Source organism: Schistocerca serialis, chromosome 12, assembly GCF_023864345.2.
Source record: "Schistocerca serialis cubense isolate TAMUIC-IGC-003099 chromosome 12, iqSchSeri2.2, whole genome shotgun sequence".
Classification (NCBI taxonomy): domain Eukaryota; kingdom Metazoa; phylum Arthropoda; class Insecta; order Orthoptera; family Acrididae; genus Schistocerca; species Schistocerca serialis.
In genome coordinates this window covers 165,353,101-165,375,327 of record NC_064649.1, presented here as the reverse complement: position 1 = coordinate 165,375,327, position 22,227 = coordinate 165,353,101, and the positions used below count along the sequence as shown (strand labels likewise).

The 22,227-nt window shown below is 43.2% G+C and overlaps 1 protein-coding gene across 6 annotated transcripts in view; it reads left to right on the top strand.

Moving 5' to 3' along the window:
* LOC126428063 (F-box/LRR-repeat protein fbxl-1-like) overlaps positions 1-22,227 on the top strand; it is a 122,179-nt gene that overhangs the window by 35,465 nt on the left and 64,487 nt on the right. For all 6 annotated transcript variants that reach the window (XM_050089941.1, XM_050089940.1, XM_050089942.1 and 3 more), the window contains exon 3: positions 11,778-12,003. In XM_050089941.1, coding sequence (XP_049945898.1) covers positions 11,778-12,003 — 226 coding nt within the window. The remainder of the gene's footprint in view (positions 1-11,777; positions 12,004-22,227) is intronic.

Here is a 22,227-nt window from a genome sequence, read left to right as displayed (position 1 = left end):
TTGAATACTGCTCAGCGGTGTGGGATCCGTACCACGTAGGGTTGATAGAAGAGATAGAGAAGATCCAACGGAGAGCAGCGCGCTTCGTTATGGGATCATTTAGTAATCGCGAAAGCATTACGGAGATGATAGATAAACGCCAGTGGAAAACTCTGCAGGTGAGACGCTCAGTAGCTCGGTACGGGCTGTTGTTGAAGTTTCGAGTACATACGTAACCTGAGGAGTCAAGCAGTATATTGCTCCCTCCCACGTTTATCTCGCGAAGAGACCGTGAGGATAAAATCGGAGAGATTAGGGCCCACACAGAAGCATACCGACAATCCTTCTTTGCACGAACAATACGAGACTGGAATAGAAGGGAGAACCGATAGAGGTACTCAAGGTACCCCACCACACACCGTCAGGTGGATTGCGGAGTATGGATGTAGATGTAGATGTAGATGTAGATGTAGATGTAGATGTAGATGTAGATGTAGATGACTCCAGTGACTTGTCTAGTGCATGTCAACTGGCTGCACTGTGCCGGGTAAAAGGAGGTCCGTCAGCAATTTAGAGGGTATCCTATGACTTTCGTGGCCTCAGTGTATTATTGTATGTTCTGTTATTATAAATTACTTTTATTTAGAGTATCATTTGTTGGTAAGAAGACGTAGGGATATATCTCACTTCTGTGTAGTGGTAAGTCCATTACAGGCCACTGTTACTATTGTGTGCCAGTTCATTAACGCACTTCCCTCGGGCACACGTGAATTTACTTCTACACCTGCCGACGGCACTCTGTCTGAGATAAAATGCTGCACTCTCCTCACTGAGAAGTCCCCAAACTGGTCACAAATTGTAGTTGCCCAGCAATCGAGCCTGCACTAAAGTTTGGGCCACAATTCTGATAGTATACAGTTATGAACTTCTAAATGTACAGCTTTTATACTTTGCACGCTTTGGTTGTTTCTCTCTCACACTGCCTAATGCCCGAGTGCAAAATACTGTATAGCGAAGTAAGTAAGAAGTTCGTCTTTGTGATGCTTCTGAACTGACAAGTGACAGTCGTGTCAAGATGTACAGTTTTTAATCAGTAGCTGGTGCCAGAGCTCTCTTTGTTTTGCTTTGCTTTGCTGTGAGCAGTTTTCTGTTGTGATTCACAATTACTGTGTAAATTAATGAAATGAGTGTGTCATTAAGTAGACAGCATAGCACTACTTAATTATCAACATAACTTGTTTGGATTATTTTCTTTTAATTGGAAAGCTTACTGTTAAAGTGAAACAGTTGAATTATTCTTCAACATGGTTGGCACAATTAAATTGTAAACTGAAAATCGTTTACTCCATTTCATAAAAATTCACTTGCTTAGGTTTTTCATTTTTTTTTTTTAAGCATAGTATTGAACATACACTGTGACCAAAAGTCAAAAGTATACAGACACCCGTAGAAACGTATGTCTTTCATATTAGGTGCAGTAGGTGCCACAGTACGATTTCAGTTGTCTGAGACTGAAGATGTGAGTGCAAGTTGCATTTGTGTGTGTGTGTGTGTGTGTGTGTGTGTGTGTGTGTGTGTGTGTGTGTGTTGCTGACAAAGGCCTTAATGGCCAAAGGCTATAATGGTGTGAATCTTTTTGTTGTGCCTATCGTGACTCAGCAACTCCACTATATGGTGAGTGGCAACTTCCCTTCTCTGATATTGTTAACTCTCAAAGAATACACTGGTTAGGATTTGTGGGGAAGATGGCAGATGACAAGATGCCCAAATGAATAATGAAAGACAGGTTGTGTTCCACCAGAGGGAAGGGCCTGCCAAGAGCTAGATGACGGGATACTGTATCCACTGACCTTACTGAGATAGAGATCTGATGGAGGAGAAAAACAGAGAACAGATACGTATGGAGAAAGAGTATTGAGGAGCCCGAGGTCCACCGAGACCTGTAGTGCCAAAAACAAGAGGAAATTGTTTCATTTTAAGAGCCTCAGCCATTCTTCTCACTGCGCACAATACACTCCCTTGCACAAGAGCCTGATTTGACTGTGTTTACATCACAGAAGCAGTATCTGTCCTCCTTGCCTCTCAACTCCAGCGTATTTGTCAGATATTTTTATGAAAAATTTCAACACCAGTATTTATGAGTGGTAGAATGTCATATTCATCTTTTTGAGATATTTTGATTGCCATTAAAAAAAAAGTGGTTTTGATTGCCATTAAAATGTATGCTGTTCCATTAAAACAAATTATGGTTGGGACAAGGGTTAACTCTGTTCACTCCATAACAAAATTAGATGCCCCTGTGCTTACTACCAATTGCTGAAAACCTCATGTCAGTATCTTGAAGCTGAAGGGGGTGTGCCTTTCATGACTCAAGCTGTATACAGTTTTCTAGCGAAGTTTTGATAGAATTTAAACTCTTTTAGATTAAAGGAGACTACTCACTGAAAGAGTGCATGTATGTGTGTGTGTGTGTGTGTGTGTGTCAATATCACAATTTTATTGCTCATGACATACATAATTGATTTAAAGTAGGGGGTGCTTGTAACTGTAAATAATGTACCAGAGGTACATACAATGTAGAAAGAAACCTAATTTATAAAAATCATTACAAATTTGTTTCTTTATTCTACAAAAGGAATATTCTTCATCATTCAAAAATTTCATGCATGAAGAATAACATTTTTGCACTAGGATGGTGCATAATTTTATCTTCAGTAAACCTAGTGCCATACTGAGAAAGTTTTCATTTTTAATTTATCATAAAATTTTATAGCTGTTTATCTTTGTTTCTTGTGTCACATATATATATATATATATATATGTGACACAAGAAACAAAGATAATTTTCTGTTGCTATCTCATAGGCTAAAACTCTACTCACAGGTTCCTCGATAAACAGCTATAAAATTTTATGATAAATTAAAAATGAAAACTTTCTCAGTATGGCACTAGGTTTACCATTTTCTATATATATATATATATATATATATATATATATATATATATATATATATATAGAAAATGGTTTCCCATAAATAATTCTGGATTGATATAGGCATAGACAAACAGTTCATAAATGTAAATACATGAAATAGTTAAAATTTTTAGACCTCTGAATAAAGGTCGGCATGACACTCTAGGATCAATATTTCACATATTTCTACTAATACTTTTTCAAAGTAATGATATTCTATTTACGCTACTTCTTTTCCCCCCAAAAGATTATACTATATCTTATAATAGATTCAAAATAGTTGTGGTAAACAACATTCCTAGTGAAACTTCCTAACAGATTAAAACTGTGTGCCAGACCGAGACTCAAACTTCACAGAAGCTTTTCTGTGAAGTTTAGAAGGGAGGAGACGAGGTATTGGCAGAATTGAAGTTGTGGGGATGGGTCACGAGTCGTGCTCGGGTAGCTCAGTTGGTAGAGCACTTGCCCGCAAAAGGCAAAGGTCCCGAATTCGAGTCTCAGTTCGGCACACAGTTCTAATCTGCCAGGAAGTTTCATATTAGCGCACACTCCTCTGCATAGTGAAAATGTCATTCTGGGAACTTTCCTAGTGTCCGTGTCACTTGCATAGAACAGTATTGTCATTGCAATAGACTTATATGAGAAGACCGGGATAATTTCTTTTCCTAAAAATACCCCAAGGAATTTGACAGATTCTGCTCCTCCAAGTTCCTCGTTTTTATGGATAATTTGGAAGTCCATTGATTTTGGTTTTTTAAACTGTACTATTTAGTTGTTTTCCTATTCAGTTTTAATCCACTTGCATCAAACCAGTATTATAAACTATTTAGGGTGACATTCACACAGTACCAAATAATACAATTAAGTAACTTGAGTTCACATCTTATTTTTGAGGTAAGAAAAAACCTTCAATGTTGTACTGACCAAAAGCAAGTAAAAAGTGTGCAATATTCTAGCAATATCATATATCCACATCTGCATCTACAGGGTGTCCCAGGATTTGGGGACGTGACAGAAACGATAATTGAAAACAAAAAAAGTCACGTAAGCATGGGCTCTAAAGTACATACCATAAGAGTTATGAATACACGCTATATATTGTGTAACAAATCCCTTGTACTGCAAGCCCTCTGCTTTCCACATTTTGAGAGGTGGTTGTATGGATCAAAACAAGGAAAAAATTTCTAGTAAGCAGGGGCTCTAAAGTGCCTACCTTAAGAGCTACAAAAAGTTATTCAGTAGAAGAGATGTTTTCAAAATAGCAAAGATGAACCAGTGGTCATAGCTTTTAAGGCATGACCGCAGGCACATTTTAGAGCCCATTCCTACAAAATTTTTTGCTTTGATCGATCATTCCTGTCGTGTCACCAAATATTGACCATTCCTGCTGGGATACGCTGTACAAAGGAAGGGTGAATATACTGGTGGACTTCCGGGAGGTCGACTTCTGGGAATGTACACGCTCGTAATTTTAAAAGTAAGCTATTCCGTGGTACACGACACTCCTCTCGCAGTGTCTACCATTTGAGTCGACTGGACATCTCGATGCTTTCACACTTACTAAATGAACCTGTGACAAAATGTGCTGCTCTACTTTTGGGTATTGTCTGTTTCTTCTATCAATCCTATTTGTTGCAGATCCCAGACTCACGAGCAATATTCAAATAGAGTGGAACCTCACACAGTGAGCAAAATTCATTCCGGAATCTTACTCGTAGTGCAAAACACTCTTTAAGTGAAATAATTTATCCCATATAAATTGATGTAAAATACGATAATGCGTTCCTTGCAGAAAAAGTACTAAAAGTTTTATCTTCTTCGTGCCATTTGTTCAAAGAAAATTATGCATACAGTATTACGTATGTGATAGGGACAGGGAATGTGATGTAGGTGGTGACCTGGTAAAGATAGCTACCCAAACATGACACTATGTCCATTTCGTGCAGCGTTTCAGCATCACGATTGACCTCATCTTAATGCGGCTGTTAGGCACGTTAACGTGGTGCTGGAGAAGGCACTGGTGGCAGAGGGGATGGGTCACATTGCAATTGTGCCAGTACAGTCTTATCAGTAGATCAGATTTCACTAGGCATGGCCTGCACCTCAAAAGATATAGGGAGGGGAGGCTGGCAAGGCTTATAGGTGTCAGTGTAGTGGGAGGGGGTGGTGGGATCATTCGTGGAAAAATTCCTGTAGTATTTGGTGTTAGAGCTGCACCGTTTTTTAGATTGAAGTCAGCTGATAGGTATACTTGCTTAAAGGAAGCCCCTCTAACTGAGGAATCACCTTCAGAGGACGTCATGTCTCCGAGTAGAGAAGGAATTAGCGTATTTCATCAAAATATAAGAGGTATCAGAGATAAAGTTAGCGAACTGCTTATAGATGTTGACTCTGAAATTATTGGTATATCAGAGCACCACATAAATAATTTGACAATTCAGAGGCTTCTTTTACCAGGATACAGTTTAGCTGGCTGTTTTTCAAGCAGTTCCTTGCGGGATGGGGGAGTGGCTATGTACGTAAAAAACAGTATTCCATTCGAGTCCATAGACATATCACGGCACTGCACTGAACAGATTTTTGAATGTTGTGCAGGGGCAGTTGAATTTAGTAAAACTAAACTTATATTTTTTCTTGCTTATAGGTCCCCCAACTCCGACTTCAGAGCATTTCTGCTAAAGCTAGTGAGGGTTCTCGATTCACTTTATAAGAAGTACCAGAAATTAGTTATACGTGGTGGCTTCAGTGTTAATTTTGTATATGATTGTGCAAGAAAAATGGTGTTGGTAGATCTCCTAAATTCGTGTGATCTGATACAGACTGTGTTTTTTCCAGCTAGGGTGCAGGGGAACAGTAGCACAGCCATAGACAATATTTTAATCATTCTTTATTACCAGATGGGCATTCTGTTAGTAAAAGGGTGAATGTCCTTTCAGACCATGATGCACAAATTTTAGCACTAAAAGGCTTTTGTACTCAAACAAATGTCACATATAATTACAAACTGTGTAGGAAACTTAATCCAAGGGAAATAGAGAGTTTTTTAAAACTCGTCAAGAAACAAGAGTGTCAGGATGTTTATTGTGCCGATAACATAGATGATGAATATAACGCTTTCCTTAACACATTGCTCGTGCTCTTTGAGAGCTGCTTTCCATTAGAACGTTCTACATGGGGTACTAGCAGTAAAAGGCAGCCTGAGTGGCTGACTACTGGGATAAGGATATCATGTAGAACAAAGTGGGAATTATATCAAAATGTTAGAAGTAGTCACAAACAAGCTACAGTTGTCCATTACAAGCTGTGATGTATGGTGCTTAAAAATATTACTAGGAAGGCAAAGAGTATGTGGTGCACAAATAGAATAGCTAATTCACAGGATAAAATTAAAACCGTATGGTCAGTTGTGAAGGAAGTGTCTGAAGGTTGACAATATAAAGTCAGTTCGTAGTAAAAATATTTCTGTTACTGATAAATCAGATATATGTACAGTATTTAACAATCATTTTCTGAGCATTGCTGGTGAATTAAATAAAAATTTAGTTTCTACAGGGAATCATATAACTCTCTTTGAAAATGCCTTTCCAAGACTAATGTCTAAAATACTCCTCTGTGATACAGACAAGGGGGAGATTTAGTCAATAATTAAATCACTGAAGACTAAGGATTCTCATGGATATGATGGAGTGCCTCGCAGAATATTAAAGTACTGTGCTGCACATATTAGCCCTGTACTTAGCCATATTTGTAATTTTTCTTTAGGTATGTTCAGTTTCCTGAACTATTAAAATACACAGAAGTAAAGCTGCTTTATAGAAAGGGATAATGTAGACTATAGCTCCATAAGTTGGTCCATTACAGAATAGGGAGAGTAGCTCAATTGGTTCATCTCTCACTTTAGAAACAGATAGCAGAAGGTCATTACTCACAATGTTGAGAATGTCTGTGATGTGGGATCTGAGTGAGGTACTGTCAAGTGGGAGGTGCCCCAGGGATCAGTGTTGGGGCCGCTCCTGTTACTTATTTATGTAAATGATATGCCCTCTAGTGTTATGGGTAACTCTAAAATATTTCTGTTTGCTGACGACACTAGCTTGGTAGTAAGGTATGTTGTGTGCAACAATGGCTTGGTTTCAAATAGTGCAGTTCATGACCCAAGTTCATGGCTTCTGGGAAATAAACTAACACTAAATCACAGTAAGACTCATTTTTAGAGTTTCTACACGTAATTCAACAAAACCTGACATTTTAATTTCACAGAATGGGCATATGATTAGTGAAACTGAACAGTTCAAATTTCTTGGTGTTCAGATAGATAGTAAACTGATGTGGAAAAGCCCACATTGAGGATCTCATTCAAAGACTTAATGCTGCCATTTGTACTATTCGAATGGTATCTGAAGTAACTGATGGTTCGACATGAAAATTAGTCTATTTTGCTTATTTCAATTCACTTATGTCATATGGTATTATATTTTGGGGTAACTCTTCTCATTCTAAAAGGATATTTTTGGCTCAGAAATGGGTGGTTTGGGCAATAAGTGGTGTGAGTTCGCGAACCTCTTGTCTGCCCCTGTTCACTAGTCTGGGTATTTTGACATTGGCCTCTCAATATATATATTCTTTACTGCCGTTTCTTGTTAGCAATATCAGATTATTCGCAATATCAGCTTATTAATAAGAATAAGCAGCTTTCACTCAGTTAATCCTCGGCATAAATCCATCCTGCCTTTGTATCGTACTTCCTTGACTCGTAGGCAGAGAGGTGTGCAGTATACTGCTGCATCCATTTTCAATAAGCTACCACAAGAATTCAAAAATCTTAGCAGTAATCCACGCACTTTCAAATCGAAACTGAAGAGTTTCCTCATGGGTCACTTCTTTTATTCTGTTGTGGAGTTCCTTGAAAAATTAAGGTGATTCTTATGTTGTATTGTTGACTGCGTTTACTTGAACTTATGGACTGACTTTATTTGGGGTGACGATTTTCAGTGGACGATGCAACCAATTCCCACACTTTCAGCATTTCTCGTATTGGACCAGAAGATTGCTACTTTGCTGTTACTGCCGCCTCCTCTTTCTCCTCCTTTGAAGAACTCCTCTCCACAACTTCCTGCCGTGAAACACACTGCAACTCTATAAGCTCTTCGGTGCTCATTTCTTGGCTGTAATCTTCCACAAGCTGATAGTGATATCACTGTTGTCCACTTTTAGTCCCGTGCTCTTAACAAAGACACAGTCTCATTGACTACAGGCTCCACAGGTACCGACTCTATTGCCTCCGAGTCACATTCGACAGTGCACTCTGGCCAAAGTTTCTTCTGAGTAGAAGTGAGAGTTCTCTCGGTAATCCCATCCCACACCTTTTTGGTGATCTCGACACAGGTAATCGTGTGTAAGTGATATTTCCAAAACTCTCCGAGAGTGAGATTGGTAACTTCAGTCGACTCAAAGAAATACCTGAAGAGTGCCTTAGTGTAGGGCTTCTTAAAATTAGAAATAATTTACTGGTCCATAGGCTGAAGTAACGGGTTTTGATGAATTGAAATTCTTCAAGGAAGTGGTCTTGTAGGCCTGGAGGATTGGAGAATATGCAGGAGCGTTGTCCATAATGAGCAAGATACGGAGTGGTAGATTAATTTCGGGAGAATATTTTTTCATCGAAGGACCAAACACTTCGTCGATCTGATCACAAAAAAGATCGTGTGTCACCCGAGCCTTGTTGTCAGATCTCCGCATCACATTTAACCTGCTCTTGTGCCCTTTACACTTTTTGAAGGCGTGAAGAGTTTCTGAATGGTAAACAGGGAGAGGTTTAATTTTCAAATAATGTCTCGCATTGGCACAGAATAGCAGTGTGAGATCGGCTTTGGTTGTCTCACACCTGGGTAATGCATTCTCCTCTGCTCTTACAAAGGTATGCTTCAGTATCTTTTTCCAGAACAGACCTGTCTCATCACAATTAAAAACCTGCTGTGGCAGATAACACTCAGAATCTACGAGCATTTTGAAGTTTCTGATGAAAGCTCTCTGCTGCCTCTGTGTCCGCCGTGCAGTGGACGCTAGTTCTTCTCTTAAACTTCTCGGACCACCCACCACTTCCCTTAAACACTTCTATGCCCGCTGATGATACTGGTGTCTTCTTAAAGAGATCAGTGAATCGTTCTCACCTTTTCACAAATTATGTTCTCATTAATAGTGTTTTGCAATCGCTTTTCATTTATCCATTTTATCCGTATAAGGAACAACCTGTCAGTATTGTCCAGAGTACGAAACCATTGTTTGGATGTTCATGTCACTCGCTCTGCAGCATCTATCTCCTCAATCTTGTCCCGGTTCTTGAGGATAGTGCAAATAGGTGATGCTAAATCAGCAATGCTCACCACGTCTGCATTTTTCAATGATTTTACATTTCATTTCTAAGGTCATTTTCTTACTCTCATGGTCATATTCTTGCAGCTTTAGCTTCTGGGACGTTTTTAAGAAGCTTATTAAAATTTGTGCATAAAAAACACTGTGGGAACACTATTTTAGAAAAAATGTGTAATTGCAAGCTGCAGTAAGGTGGTAGCAGAAAGAGCACTAAACCCGGACTGTGGTATGTACTAAAGATATTATTGATATGCTGCTGCTGACAATGAAAGTTCCTCATATTGGCGACTGTTTCCCCCACCGCGTGCATACGGCTGGTGATGCTGCACTAAATCGTCGTGACTTGTGCTTGTTAAGTGTGTCTGTTTTTAATAATTTGTTTAGCTCATTATGTGAATTGCACATTGTGGGAGCTGCTTATTAAGTGAGGTTCCACTGTATTGGCTGAACGAGGACTTTTGGACTAGCTCCTTTGTGGGTGGTCAGCTAATCAAAGTGTGGCATCAACCTTTTCCTACACTTAGTTTTACAAGGATATTCTATTTTAAAATGCTCTGTGCACATATTCCAACATAATAAATATGGCTGCTTCCAGGGATTGTTTGGCAATTGTGTAATTGTCCAGTAATGGGTCTTTCTGTTTATTTATGCACAATATGTTAATTTGTTTACTTTGAGGGTCAACTAACAGTCACTGCACCAAGTGTCAGTCCTCGGCAGTCATCATTTGCAAACTGACTGACGGGCCTCTTGATGTTCTCCACAAGGTCATTTATACACTCTGTGGATAGTTACGGTCCTACAGCACTCCTTTGGGGTATCAACTTCCTTTGTTATAATGCTATTGCAATTTTGGCTTACATGCCTTTGTCACACTTAAGATTCAGTGCCGTATTGTTGTTATTGCTCTGCTTTTCATTCCAAAGATTCGTGTGATGCACTTCCCCCTGCCACTTTTTCCTGTGCAAGCCCCTACATCTCCAAATAGCTGCTGCAACCAATGTGATGTGCATTCCAGCCCAAGATGCTGGATTGGTGGTCATGTGTGCATGGTGTGTGTGTGTGTGTGTGTGTGTGTGTGTGTGTGTGTGTGTGTGTGTGTGTGTGTGTGTTACTGACACAGGCTGTGGCCAAAAGCTATATGTGTGAGTGCCTTTTAATCTCATCTGACCGCAACCTGATGTGTCTTCTTTATGGTAACTATCAGTCCGTCTCTTCCTACATTGTTGGTGTTCGTACCTTGAGTTTCGATTGTTTGATTGTTGTTGTTGTGGTCTTCAGTCCTGAGACTGGTTTGATGCAGCTCTCCATGCTACTCTATCCTGTGCAAGCTTCTTCATCTCCCAGTACCTACTGTTTGATATACGAAAAATAACAAGTCTTCGCTTCAGCTTACGACCTTAGTGCACATCGACAGCAGGAGTTAGTACCCTGCCACAACTAAATTTTTCTGTACCTTAACTATGTGTCTGAACAATTTCTTTTATTTCATCATCTGTGGAGCTAGTTGGTATATAAACCTGTACTACTGTGGTGAATGTTGGCTTCATATCCGTTTTTGGCCTGCATGGACTCCTATTTTGTATGCATTATTAAACCTACTCTTGCACTACCCTATTTGATTTGTATTTATGGTCCTGTACTCACCTGACTGAAACTCCTTTTCCACTTGCCACAGAACTTCACTAATTCCCACAATATTCAACTTCAAATCATCCAGTTCCCTTTTTAAATTTTCTAACCTACCTGCCCAATTAAGGGATCTAGCAGTCTATGACCTCACCTGTAGATTGTATGTTTGGTTTTTCACGATGACGACATCCTCCTTATCGGACCCACGTAGAGACCCGAATGGGGAACTATTTTACCTCCAGAATATTTTACCCAAGAGAATGCCATCATCGTTTAACTACACAGTAGAGGCATCACGCCCTCAGGAAAACTAACAGCTGTATTTTCCTGCCGCATTTAACTGTTCGCAGTACTGGCACAGTGAGGTCGTGTCGGTTCTTGTTACGAGACAGTGGCTTATAATCCAAAATTGCAATAGCACATAAAAACAGTTACAGCTAAAAGTGAAAATGACATCTTTTAAGAACTCTCTTGGGATATTTCAGAGGTTACTAATATGCCTGAAGGTTTCTCTTTACTAAGAATGGCATACTATGTTCCATTTGTTAGGAGCTCTTCTGTTCAGTCACAAAACTGGTCCAATATTCCGTACGCTCATCTTTTGTTTATTAGGCTACAGTGTGGAACCCTGTCAGACATCTTCCAAAAGTCGAGGAACATCAACCTGGGCACCAGTATTTGCTGCCTTCAGGATCTTGTGGATTAATTCACTACAAATTGACTACACAGTTAACGAGAGTAGTTTTAGGCACGAAACTTACGTCAAAGTATAAGAATTCGATCATTATGTGTTTCTCATTGTGCGCCTCTCACACTGCAGGGCACAGAACGGGAGGAGCTGCTGTGGTGTCACCTGCTCCGAGTGCGCCCACTGCAGGTGTGAGAAGACGGACAGAGAGGTCTTACAGACAGCCGGTACGATGCCACAACTGCGGACACTTACGATGATGCGCGGTACCAGAGCTCGTATCTTACGTAAGATCTGCAGGAACTGTCCGAATCTCACAACTTTGCAGCTTCACGGCTGTCAGAAGATGAACTACTCGGTAAGTTGAACCTTCAGCTATAGTGTGAGATATAAATGAGGGCACACTTGTGCGAGTACTGTTTTTAACCAGACGGACGATTCCTGTTTTCTGTACTTTATAGTGAGGGATTGGACAGGTTAAAAGATACGTGTGCTTCTGAGGAGCAGAAAGTGCACGTGATTCAAAATTTAGCAATGTGGGACCTCTCAACTTGCTTTGAGATCACTCCTAGAGTTCATACATGGTATGTTTCTTTTTTTTCATTTTTTAACTTATTTTTGGACTACAGTTACCTGTTAAAATTATATTGTAGGTTACATTTCTCGTACTATCGTTAACTAGCCTTTTCCCTGTGGCTTCGGTCACATACACTTTTGACACATATGTTACACACACGTCCTCCTCTCGCTCGCTGTGTCCACTTCTTCCTCTCCCTGTCTCCCTCATCCTCCCACCTCTTCCCTACTCCCACCTCTTCCCTACTCTCTCTCTCTGCCCATCTCTTCCTCCCCTTCTCTCTCTCAGCTTCCTCCTCCTCCTCCTCCCTTTCTCACCGTCAGTCTCTCCTGCGCCCCCACCCCACCTTGCTCAGCTGTGCCACTGCAAGTCGTGCAGATACTACTCACATGACATGCCAGTCATGCAGGGCAGCCTACATGTCAGTGGTAGGAAACCCTTTTGTGCCCATATAACCACTCCTGTGGAAGCTAGGAAGTTCTAACTGCCATAGTGCTGAATGTGATACAGCAAGCAGCATGTCTTCCAAATTTGGGTGAAATTGATTAAGATGCAATTGACAGTTTGCTTATTTCTGTAGTGTGAGAATTTTTGATGCAATGACCAAACTCGACAATCACGGTTAATAGAATAATAAAAAGTAGCAACCGGGATCACACATTTGTTTTATGTGTGGTGTCGGTAAATGGTTTCAGTCATTAAACCGACTTGAGACTGAGACCCCAGATGATTGAGGAGCCAGTGCCTAGCTCTGTTGCTGTCTGGGACAGATAGTACTTGATACTGGCTTCTCTCCTCATGTTCTCAACAGTAATTTTTTATCATTACGGTAGAGTGTAATTAGTCTTGTCAAGGAAGCAGCTTCTCGTACAGCTTAGCTGCAGCATGCTACCTTGGGTGACAGCGAGGGAAGCCAGACACGGATCAGCTCTGTGCAGCAGATTAATGACCAGGTCTTCTGTTTTTGTTTTAGGGTGCAGGGTCGTACGCACCCGTGTCAGAAATGTAGAATGTCGGTGCCAATGACGAAGGCACCCCTGACATCACGGTCAGTTCGAGAGCTGTCAGTATTCGCAAAGGTACTATTGTGAATTTCTGTGTGAAGGTCGTGAAACTGAAGGCGATAGAGCGAGGCTGGGAGTAGTGTCCTTAGGAAGCGAATGAAGGCTGAGGCGAACACGGGCCGCTGCGTGAAGTCGAGCTGGTGAAGGGTTCACACGCGTCAGGAAAGTGGCAGGTATTGTGAAGTTAAGCTGTCGGAGGAAGAGCCGAAAGTGAACTCCGGGAGGAAACAGAGAAGAGGGACGTGCCCCATGCTGGCGATCAAAGGAGTCATTGAAGAAGGAGGCATAGTGTGGGTGGCCAAGCACGGCAGACAAACGGTGTGCTGACCTGCTGAGGAGAAAGTAGGATAGCGGTAGTTTGGCAGCTTCAGCATACAGACTCTCAGCCAGTCCAGTGAATAGGTGCCAGTGACCAAACAGATGCCACAATGGTGAATAGTATTGAAACAGGATAAGAGGGACAGATGTGCAGATGCAAAAACGAAACACCCCTAGTCTAGTTTTGAATGGAAAAGGGGCCGGTACAAACAGTGGAGGGTGGTTCGATCTGCTCCCCGGGAAGTACCACTGAGGACACGTACAACATTGAGGGACTGCATACAGTGGGCTGTTAGGTAAGACACGTGGTAGGACCAGAAAGTTTCCTATCGAGCGTGAGACCCAGGAATTTCATAGTTTCAACAAATTGAAGAGGTACAGGCCTGAGGTGCAAAGATGGCGGAAGAAACCCATTGCACCACAAGAAATATGTACAAACAGTTTTGTCAACAGAAGAACGAAAGCCACTGTCCATGCTCTACAAGTAGAGACGATCGAGACATCGCTGAAGACGCTGCTCGATGAGCCGAGTCAGTGGAGAACTGGAATAGATGCAAAATCGTCAACAAAAAGGGAGCCAAAGAAGTCCGGTGGGAGTCAGGCCATTATGGGACTAATGGCGATAGCGAAGAGGACGACACTCGGGATGGAACCTCGAGGCACACTGTTTTCCCGGATAAAGGTGTCCGACAAGGCAGAACCCACACGTACTTTGAAAACTCGGTCTTTTAAAAATTCCTGAAGGAAACGGGATATGCGGCTACCGAAGCCCCACCTGTAGAGAGGACAGAGGATACCGGTCCTCCAGCAGTTGTCGTAGGCTTTCTCCACATCGAAAAACGCGGCCACAATCTGGGAGTTCCGCAGCAAATCGTTCGTGACACGGGTGGACGAAGTGATGAGATGGCTGACTGCAACTAAATCCAAATTATGCAGTGCTTAGTAAATTGCGAGAATCGTACGTTCCGTCACCTTGCAAACACAGCTGGTGAGAGAAATGGGGCAGTAGCTAGAAGGGAGGTGTTTGTCCTTACTGGACTTAGATATGGGTATGACAGTGGCTTCGTGCCAGAATCTGGGATGTGATGTCATCAGTCATACGACCACACCACCGCCTGAGACACCGATCCGCCGGATGTGATTCTCTCGATAAATGGAACAGAAGAATGGCTGTGTTAGCCAAAGAGTACACAGCCAGTTGCAGTAGTTACGCTTGCCACGAGGCACCGCTGGGCCACTTCGTGTGCAGCAGGAGAGTAATGCAGTTGTGCCAGTCTACAGTTCGTAGCCACGCTCAGTGGTCAGCCAGCGCCGATGTTAGTCGTCATCTGCAGCTCAGTATTGCTGCCATCGAGTCTTTGTAGCTCCGTTCCAAGTTAGTCTTTAAATTCACCGGATTCGACATTTGAGATTACGAGACATTAATTCATCACTGCACAATTTGTGACTTGTATATTATGTCATTCTACAGATGCTTAGTCTAGTCGCGCCTTCTATAATTGACGACCAACTGATCGTGGACTGCAGCAAAGCTAAGTAATAAATTCTTTCTTATTTTGTACTCCTGCTAATTAATTGTGTTTTCCTGTTGTAGCTGCCGAGCAGTCTTGGCATAGTTGAACCCACGTTTCCACCTCCTCGGCTACCTCATCTTCGCCACCTCGTGTTGACGGACTCGATTATGGTGGAAGATCGAGAGCCGTTGTGGGAAATGTGCCCTCTGCCCAGATGCGGTCCTACGTGTTAAGCAGAAAGTGCTTGCCCTGCCCGAGCCTCCTCCACTCATTTCCGACAGATGAGAAGGCAGGAAAATGGCAGCCCGAGGTGTCGGAGATAGCAGTAGGGTCCACTGTGACATTGTCTGCTACTGTCAGGCCCGCAAATCCCAGAGATCTGTCGGAGATCGGCCCACATGGTGGGCGAGGGAGTGGAATGTTAAAAGAGCTAGTGAATGAAACCGAACTAGATTGTTTGCTGTCCTGAAGAAGGTGATGACACTGTGCACACAACTGTTTATAATGAATGCAGTTTGCCATTGTAGGATTACGGTTAAAAATGCAGAGAGCACGTGTCCGCACGCAAATTGCGTCGCGGCACGCCTCGGTCCACCGAGGGACCGGGGTGCGGCATGGTGAAGAGAAAGTGCGAGGAATGGAATGTCGTGTCACAGTAATGATAACATCCGTAAGATACACTTGAAAAAAGAGACAGCATTGGTCGTATATTTTTTACTATTGCAAAATCGATTTTCTGTCACTGAGTGACCATCTTCAGTGCTATATTGTATAACTTAAATTGGGATGCACTGTTGTCACTAAGCTTACAGCAATCACATAGACTATGTGATTGCCATAAGCTTAGTGACAACAGTGCATCCCAATTTAAGTTATACAATATAGCACTGAAGATGGTCACTCAGTGACAGAAAATCGATTTTGCAATAGTAAAAAATATACGACCAATGCTGTCTCTTTTTTCAAGTATACCTGTTATCTGGTCGTAGTGCACAAGACAACATGGAGTCGCCAATCAATCTGTAAGGTACTCTACCTGGTCAGCACAATGTTTGTCGAAGGGCACCAGCGGGGAGTAAAGCCTCCAGTCAGACTTAGTAAGCTGCCATTTGGGTGTGCACGTAGATGGGATAGGAGTCAGCAAACGGATAGCACATGGGAAACGGTCACTCGATTATGTGTCAGAGAACAGACACCTCAGACAGTGGGTGAGCTGGGCAGTGCAATAGGATAGCTCCAAATGGAAATAGGTGTGCGTGAAGTCTGAAAGGAATGTGGGTGCTCCTATGTTGAGGCAGAGGAGGTTAATTTGATTGAGAAGGTCAGCCGAGAGGGCACCTCTCCGACACATTCTGGTAGAACCCCAAAGGGGCCAATGCACATTAAAGTCACTGAGCAGCAGAATGGGGTGAGGTAGCTGCCCAATAAACTCGAGAAAGTCTGCCCCGGCGATATCAAATGACGGAGGGACATAAATGGTACAGAAGGAAAAGCTCAAGTGAGGAAGGAAAAGGCAAACTGCAACAGCTCGGAGATGGGTAATCGGAGAGGTGGATCGACTGTAAACGTCATCCCGTACGAGCTACGAGGCTCCTCCACGAGGGGGAGGAGGTCAAAACAGACTGGGAAGAAATGCGAGAGCTCAAAGTGGTCGTGAGGATGCAATTTTGTTTTCCCGGAGGCAGAGGACGAGTGGATACTGTGATTCTAAGAGCACCCGTAAATTGTCGTCGCCGGATCGAAGAACGCAAACGTTCCACCGGAGGAGAGTCACGACGAGGAAAAAACGGAGGGGTGTCACCTCGGCGGCTGCCGAGTGCTGGCCTACATATACCTGTCGCTACAGGACACGGAAGCGAGAACATCCCACTCCGTGAAGTTTACAGGAGTGTCGGCATTCTCGGTCTGTTGGCCTGCGTATTCCAGGGCAGAAAAACAGCCGAGAGTGCACACCGGCGACACAGAGTTCTGCCAGGTGAGGGTATCACGTGGGGACAGCGTCACAGGGGAGACCGGCCGCCTCCGTTCCACTTCTCGGAGCCTTTCCGGTTGGCAGAGGAAGACTCTGATGTCGGCTGGCTGGAGGGATGTACAAAGTCTTTGTAGGAGTGTTCCTTCTGTCTTTTATGCCTGCCTGTTGTGTAGCAGGTGGCTCAACCCTGGGAGGCGAAAGTTTGTCGCACAGCTGGAGGAGGAGACGGGGACGCTACCGGGACACCGAGCAATTTCACAATCGCGGTGCTAAATATTAGGTCGGACGTCTGCACGGCCGGGTCCTCCGTAGAGCGAGAACGATACTGTAGGTGCCAGTCGGTAGAACGCGGGGTTTACGAGTAGCCGACAACTTACGAGCAGCCGGGTAATGCAGTTTTTCCTTCACTCGTATCTCCCGGACAGCCGACTCGTCGAGATACGCGGGATAATCGCGGGAGGATTCGGCACGGTCGTCACCGCTGTCGCTGCAGCGGGGAGAAGGAGGTGGGCACTCGCCCTCGTGAGCGTCCCTACCGCAGGTTACACATTTGGCCGGGAGTCGACAGGACTCTCAGGTGTGGTCGTAACGGTGACACCGGTAGCAGTGCATCGGGTTTGGAATATACAGTCTGACTGTGATAACTTCATAACCTGCTTTGGTCTTTGACGGAAGAACGACTCTGTCAAAAGTGAGAAACAGAGTGCGTGCGGGCACTGAGGAGGCATCTACCTTTTTTATCACACGATAGACTGCGATGGCACTCCGATCGGAGAGATACATTCGAATTTCTGCCTCAGTCAGACCGTCGAGCGGCGTAGTGTAAATAACACCGCAGGAAGAATTCTGCATTCGGCGGGCCTCGACACCGACTGGATAGCTGCGGAGGAGCAGAGCTGCGAGCAGTGTTGCACCTGAGAGTCAGAAGTAGCCTCCGAAAGTAAAGTGACATTGTGTAAATGAGAGCAGGAGTTCACAAGGCCAGCAGTCGCATCGACACCTTTCCGGATAATATATGGATTTAGCATAGTGACTGACCGTCTTCAATATGTGAAACCACGTGGAACCGTGGTGCAGCTGGAAGGGTCTTTTGAATCGTCGGCCTCATTCCGTTTATGTTTTGTAGACGTTGAAGGTGAAGACGATTGGCTCATTGCGAGAAAATCCCCCATGATTTTTGGCATCTCCGGCGGCGTGCTCCTTACTACTGGGGGGCACCCGTCAGAAGGGGACACACTTGCCTCAGACGATTGTTCGCGCTTCAGATTGCACCTCACGAACACCTAACAGACGTACCAATTGGCAATTTGAGAAGGTAGCAGTTCAGGCAATCATCTCTCCTCGGGCCCGGGCTCTACATGCGAACTCTACCTGTCGACTCGGGGCTGGGTTTTACACGTTACCCGTTCGCGTGTTTTGTGTCAGAGGCATAGGCGGTGCACGGGGAGGAAGAAGGAAAAAGGAGGACCTCGAATGCCGAAACGGAGGAAGGATAGGAGAAGGGTAACAAGAAAAGAAAAAAGAAATGAAAAACAGTGCAGAGACTGTTCTGATATTGGCCACTGAAAATGCAAAACTCCTTTCCAGAAATATTCCGGACATGTTCGCCGAGGGAGAAGAAATAGAACAGTGTGAGGATATACGTGCAGCACCGAAGGGAAACTGTGCTGCAAAGGCAGAGGCCTCACGGTAGCCGAGCACGGACCCGACGAAGAGTGGCGGTTAGGAACCGGTGGTCTGGTACTTTGGTCAGCCTGAGTGTGGCTTTTAGGTGGTTTCCTGCACTTGTGTAGGGAGATGCTGGGCTGGTCCCCAATCTCCACTCGGTACAAATATTTGTAATATACGGTTACACAAAGGACAAAGTTTACACGATCCATAGTCGTGTGGCAGCCACAGCTCTCCTCCCTGACGTTAACTGGTGACTGTGGCACCAGGAAGGGTATCTGGCCTCAAATTTAAAATAAAAACTGTGGTGTCAGACACCACACTTGCTAGGTGGTAGCCTTTAAATCGGCCGCGGTCCGTTAGTATACGTCGGACCCGCGTGTCGCCACTGTCAGGATTGCAGACCGAGCGCCACCACACGGCAGGTCTAGAGAGACGTACTGGCACTCGCCCCAGTTGTACAGCCGACTTTGCTAGCGAAGCTACACTGACCGATACGCTCTCATTTGCCGAGACGATAGTTAGCATAGCCTTCAGCTACGTCAATTGCTACGACCTAGCAAGGCGCCATAATCCTTTGCTATATATATTGTGGTTATAACATGTACCGTCAAGAGAGATGTTCTACAATTGTGGATTAAAGTTAAGTATTACATCATCTACGTACTTTATTTGCAATTCTCAAGATATTGTCCTGTTCCAGACCTCACGCCAGTCTGCGTGTAATTAAACGCGTGCATTTCGGCCTCCTCAAGAAACACCGTGTTGGTCTTCTGCCAACACTACAAAAACAAAATCTGCCAAATCGTGTTAAATAGTAGTGCCTTATGATGGGGTAAATGCTAGGAAAGACAGTGTTTGTGACGAAATTTTATTTTGCAGAACAACCTGATTTTTCATATTTCATAGTACCGTGCAGTCAGTAGATTTCAGCATCAATAATAATACTTTCTGGGACAATGACCTGTACTGCTCTACAGTACTAAGTTCCTTAATTTAAAGAATTCTTTAATTTTTATCTAATTTTCAATAATTTAGAATGTACTTGTATTTAATTATTTCATTTTGCATGTAAACATGTAATCAGGAGTATACTGCATAAATTACACATAAAAATAGGACATGTTTAATCAATTTACAAATGTATGTGAATTACTGAGAGACATAAGGAAATTTGTGTTAATTATATTGTACTGCTTGATAAAATTATACAACCATAAATTATATGAGCCACTGAGAACCATAAGAGGCCAAAGCGTATCATCATTGATTGAGACTGTAGCATTTATTTATGCTTCTGACATCCATCAATCTTAGGCTGCGTCACGTTTGTCTGTGCTCTAGATCCACATTGTATGTATGAACCGTCACGAAAAGCTATCTCACTGGCTTCTCTGATATTCGGTTTGATGATGGTTTGCTTGAGGCCCTTGTGGTTCTTAGTGTGTGTGTGTGTGTGTGTGTGTGTGTGTGTGTCGGTTGTACAGAAAGTGCAAAACTGCTAAGCAGGAATGGCTAATGGATGAATGCAAAGCTACAGGAGCACACATTACTGTGGGGAAAGATAGATGACATGTAGAGGAGCATTAAAATGACTTTCAGAGAAAAGAGAAACAGCTGTACGTATATAAAGAGCGCAGATGGCTTGCCAGTACTACGAAAAGAATAGAAAGCTGAATGGTGGAAGGAGTGTGTAGAAGGACTTTACAATGGAAATCAACTTGAAAGCAACGGGAAGATGATGTAAATGAAAATGAGACGGGGGATCTTATTGCGCGAGAAGCATTTGTTGGAGCATTGAAGGTTGAAATAAGGCCCCTGGAGGAAATGACATTCCCTCAGAATTATTGAGATCCTTGGGTGAGTCAGCCATGACAGAACTATTCCATTGTGTGTGTGTACAAGGTCTGTTCAAAATATTCCAGAACATTTGTAATTTAGAGTGAAATGTGGTTCGCATCCGCGTATACTTGTGTTTAATGTGTAATCGGCAGAAGTTTCATTGTTGTATTTCTGTTAGTTATTGTTCAGTGCTGCATTTAGTGGAATGTTGTGTTGCACAGTTTGTGAATTTCGAGATGGAAGAGCTAGAGGAGCAATGCATCTGCATTAAATTGTGCACGAAACTCAAGAAAATCTGCAGAGACACTCCAAACGATGCAGGAAGCCTACGGTGATGAGTGATTAAGTCGTACTCTGTGTTACAAATGGCTGACACAGTTTAAAAATGGCTGGACAGAAGTTAGAGATGACCCTCATTCGGGACACCCTCTGACGTCTACCACCGACATTCGTGTCGGTAACATTGACAAAATTGTGCGATCCAGTCACAGACTGACTGTCCGAGAGATTTCGGAAGAATGTAACATTTCAATTGGACCGTGTCATGAAATCTTGACACAGCATATTGGAGTGCAATGTGTTGCCAGCAAATTCGTCCCACAGCTCGTGAGTCGAGACCAGAAAGATCTTCGCCGTGCAACCTGTGAAGGGCTCTCGCATCGCACAAATGAGAATGAGATGGTCCTTAAGGGTATCGTAACGGGTGATGAGATGTGGGTCTACAGTTATGATGTTGAGACTCAGGTTCAATCTTCACAATGGATCGGGAAGGATTCTCCGACGCCAAAACTAGCTCATCAGGTCAGATCAAATGTCAAGCGACGCGGACAGTTTTCTTTGACTTTGAATGATTTGTTCATCTTCATCACGAATTTGTCCCACAGGGACAAACTGTTAACTGATGGTAGGATTGGGACGTGTTACGAAGCCCAATAAAATGTGAGAAGGAAACAGCCTGAAAAGTGGCGAGATAGTTCACGGCTCTCGCATCACGATAACGCGTCCACACATTTCTCCTTGTTGCTGCACGACTGTAGCACAAAAAATGAAATCACTGTGCTTCCTGATGCTTCGTACTCTACAGACCTGGCCTCTGTGGACTTTTTTTATTTTTGAAGTTGAAATCCCTTTTGAAAGGACGAGGATCTGCAATGATAGACGATGTAAAAGAAGATTTTCAGACAGCGTTTTGCGTAATCCGTCTAGAGGCGTACCAGGACTGCTTCCGGATGTAGAAATGACGTTGCGAGCGGTGTTATCAATTGTGGTGGAGAGTATTTCCAAAGAGAGCGTGTAGAAATAGTAGAAGGTAAGCGTAGACAAATTTTTTGGACAAAGTTCTAGAATTATTTGAACAGACCTCATAAGATGTATGAAACAGGCAAAATACTCTCCGAGTTCAAGGAGGGTGTCATGATTCCAATTCCAGAGAAGGCAGTTGCTGTGCTTACAGTTGTGTATTCTACTGGACCAACGGTTTACTAAACCACTGTTGCAAAATACTGACACTGTGAGGACAAGTCAACGAATAAGTCACAAATATCGGTTTACCTTATACTGTGTTTAAATCGTGCATACATACTTTGCCAGCAGATAGTGGCACGTGTACACATTTAGAGGCTGCAGG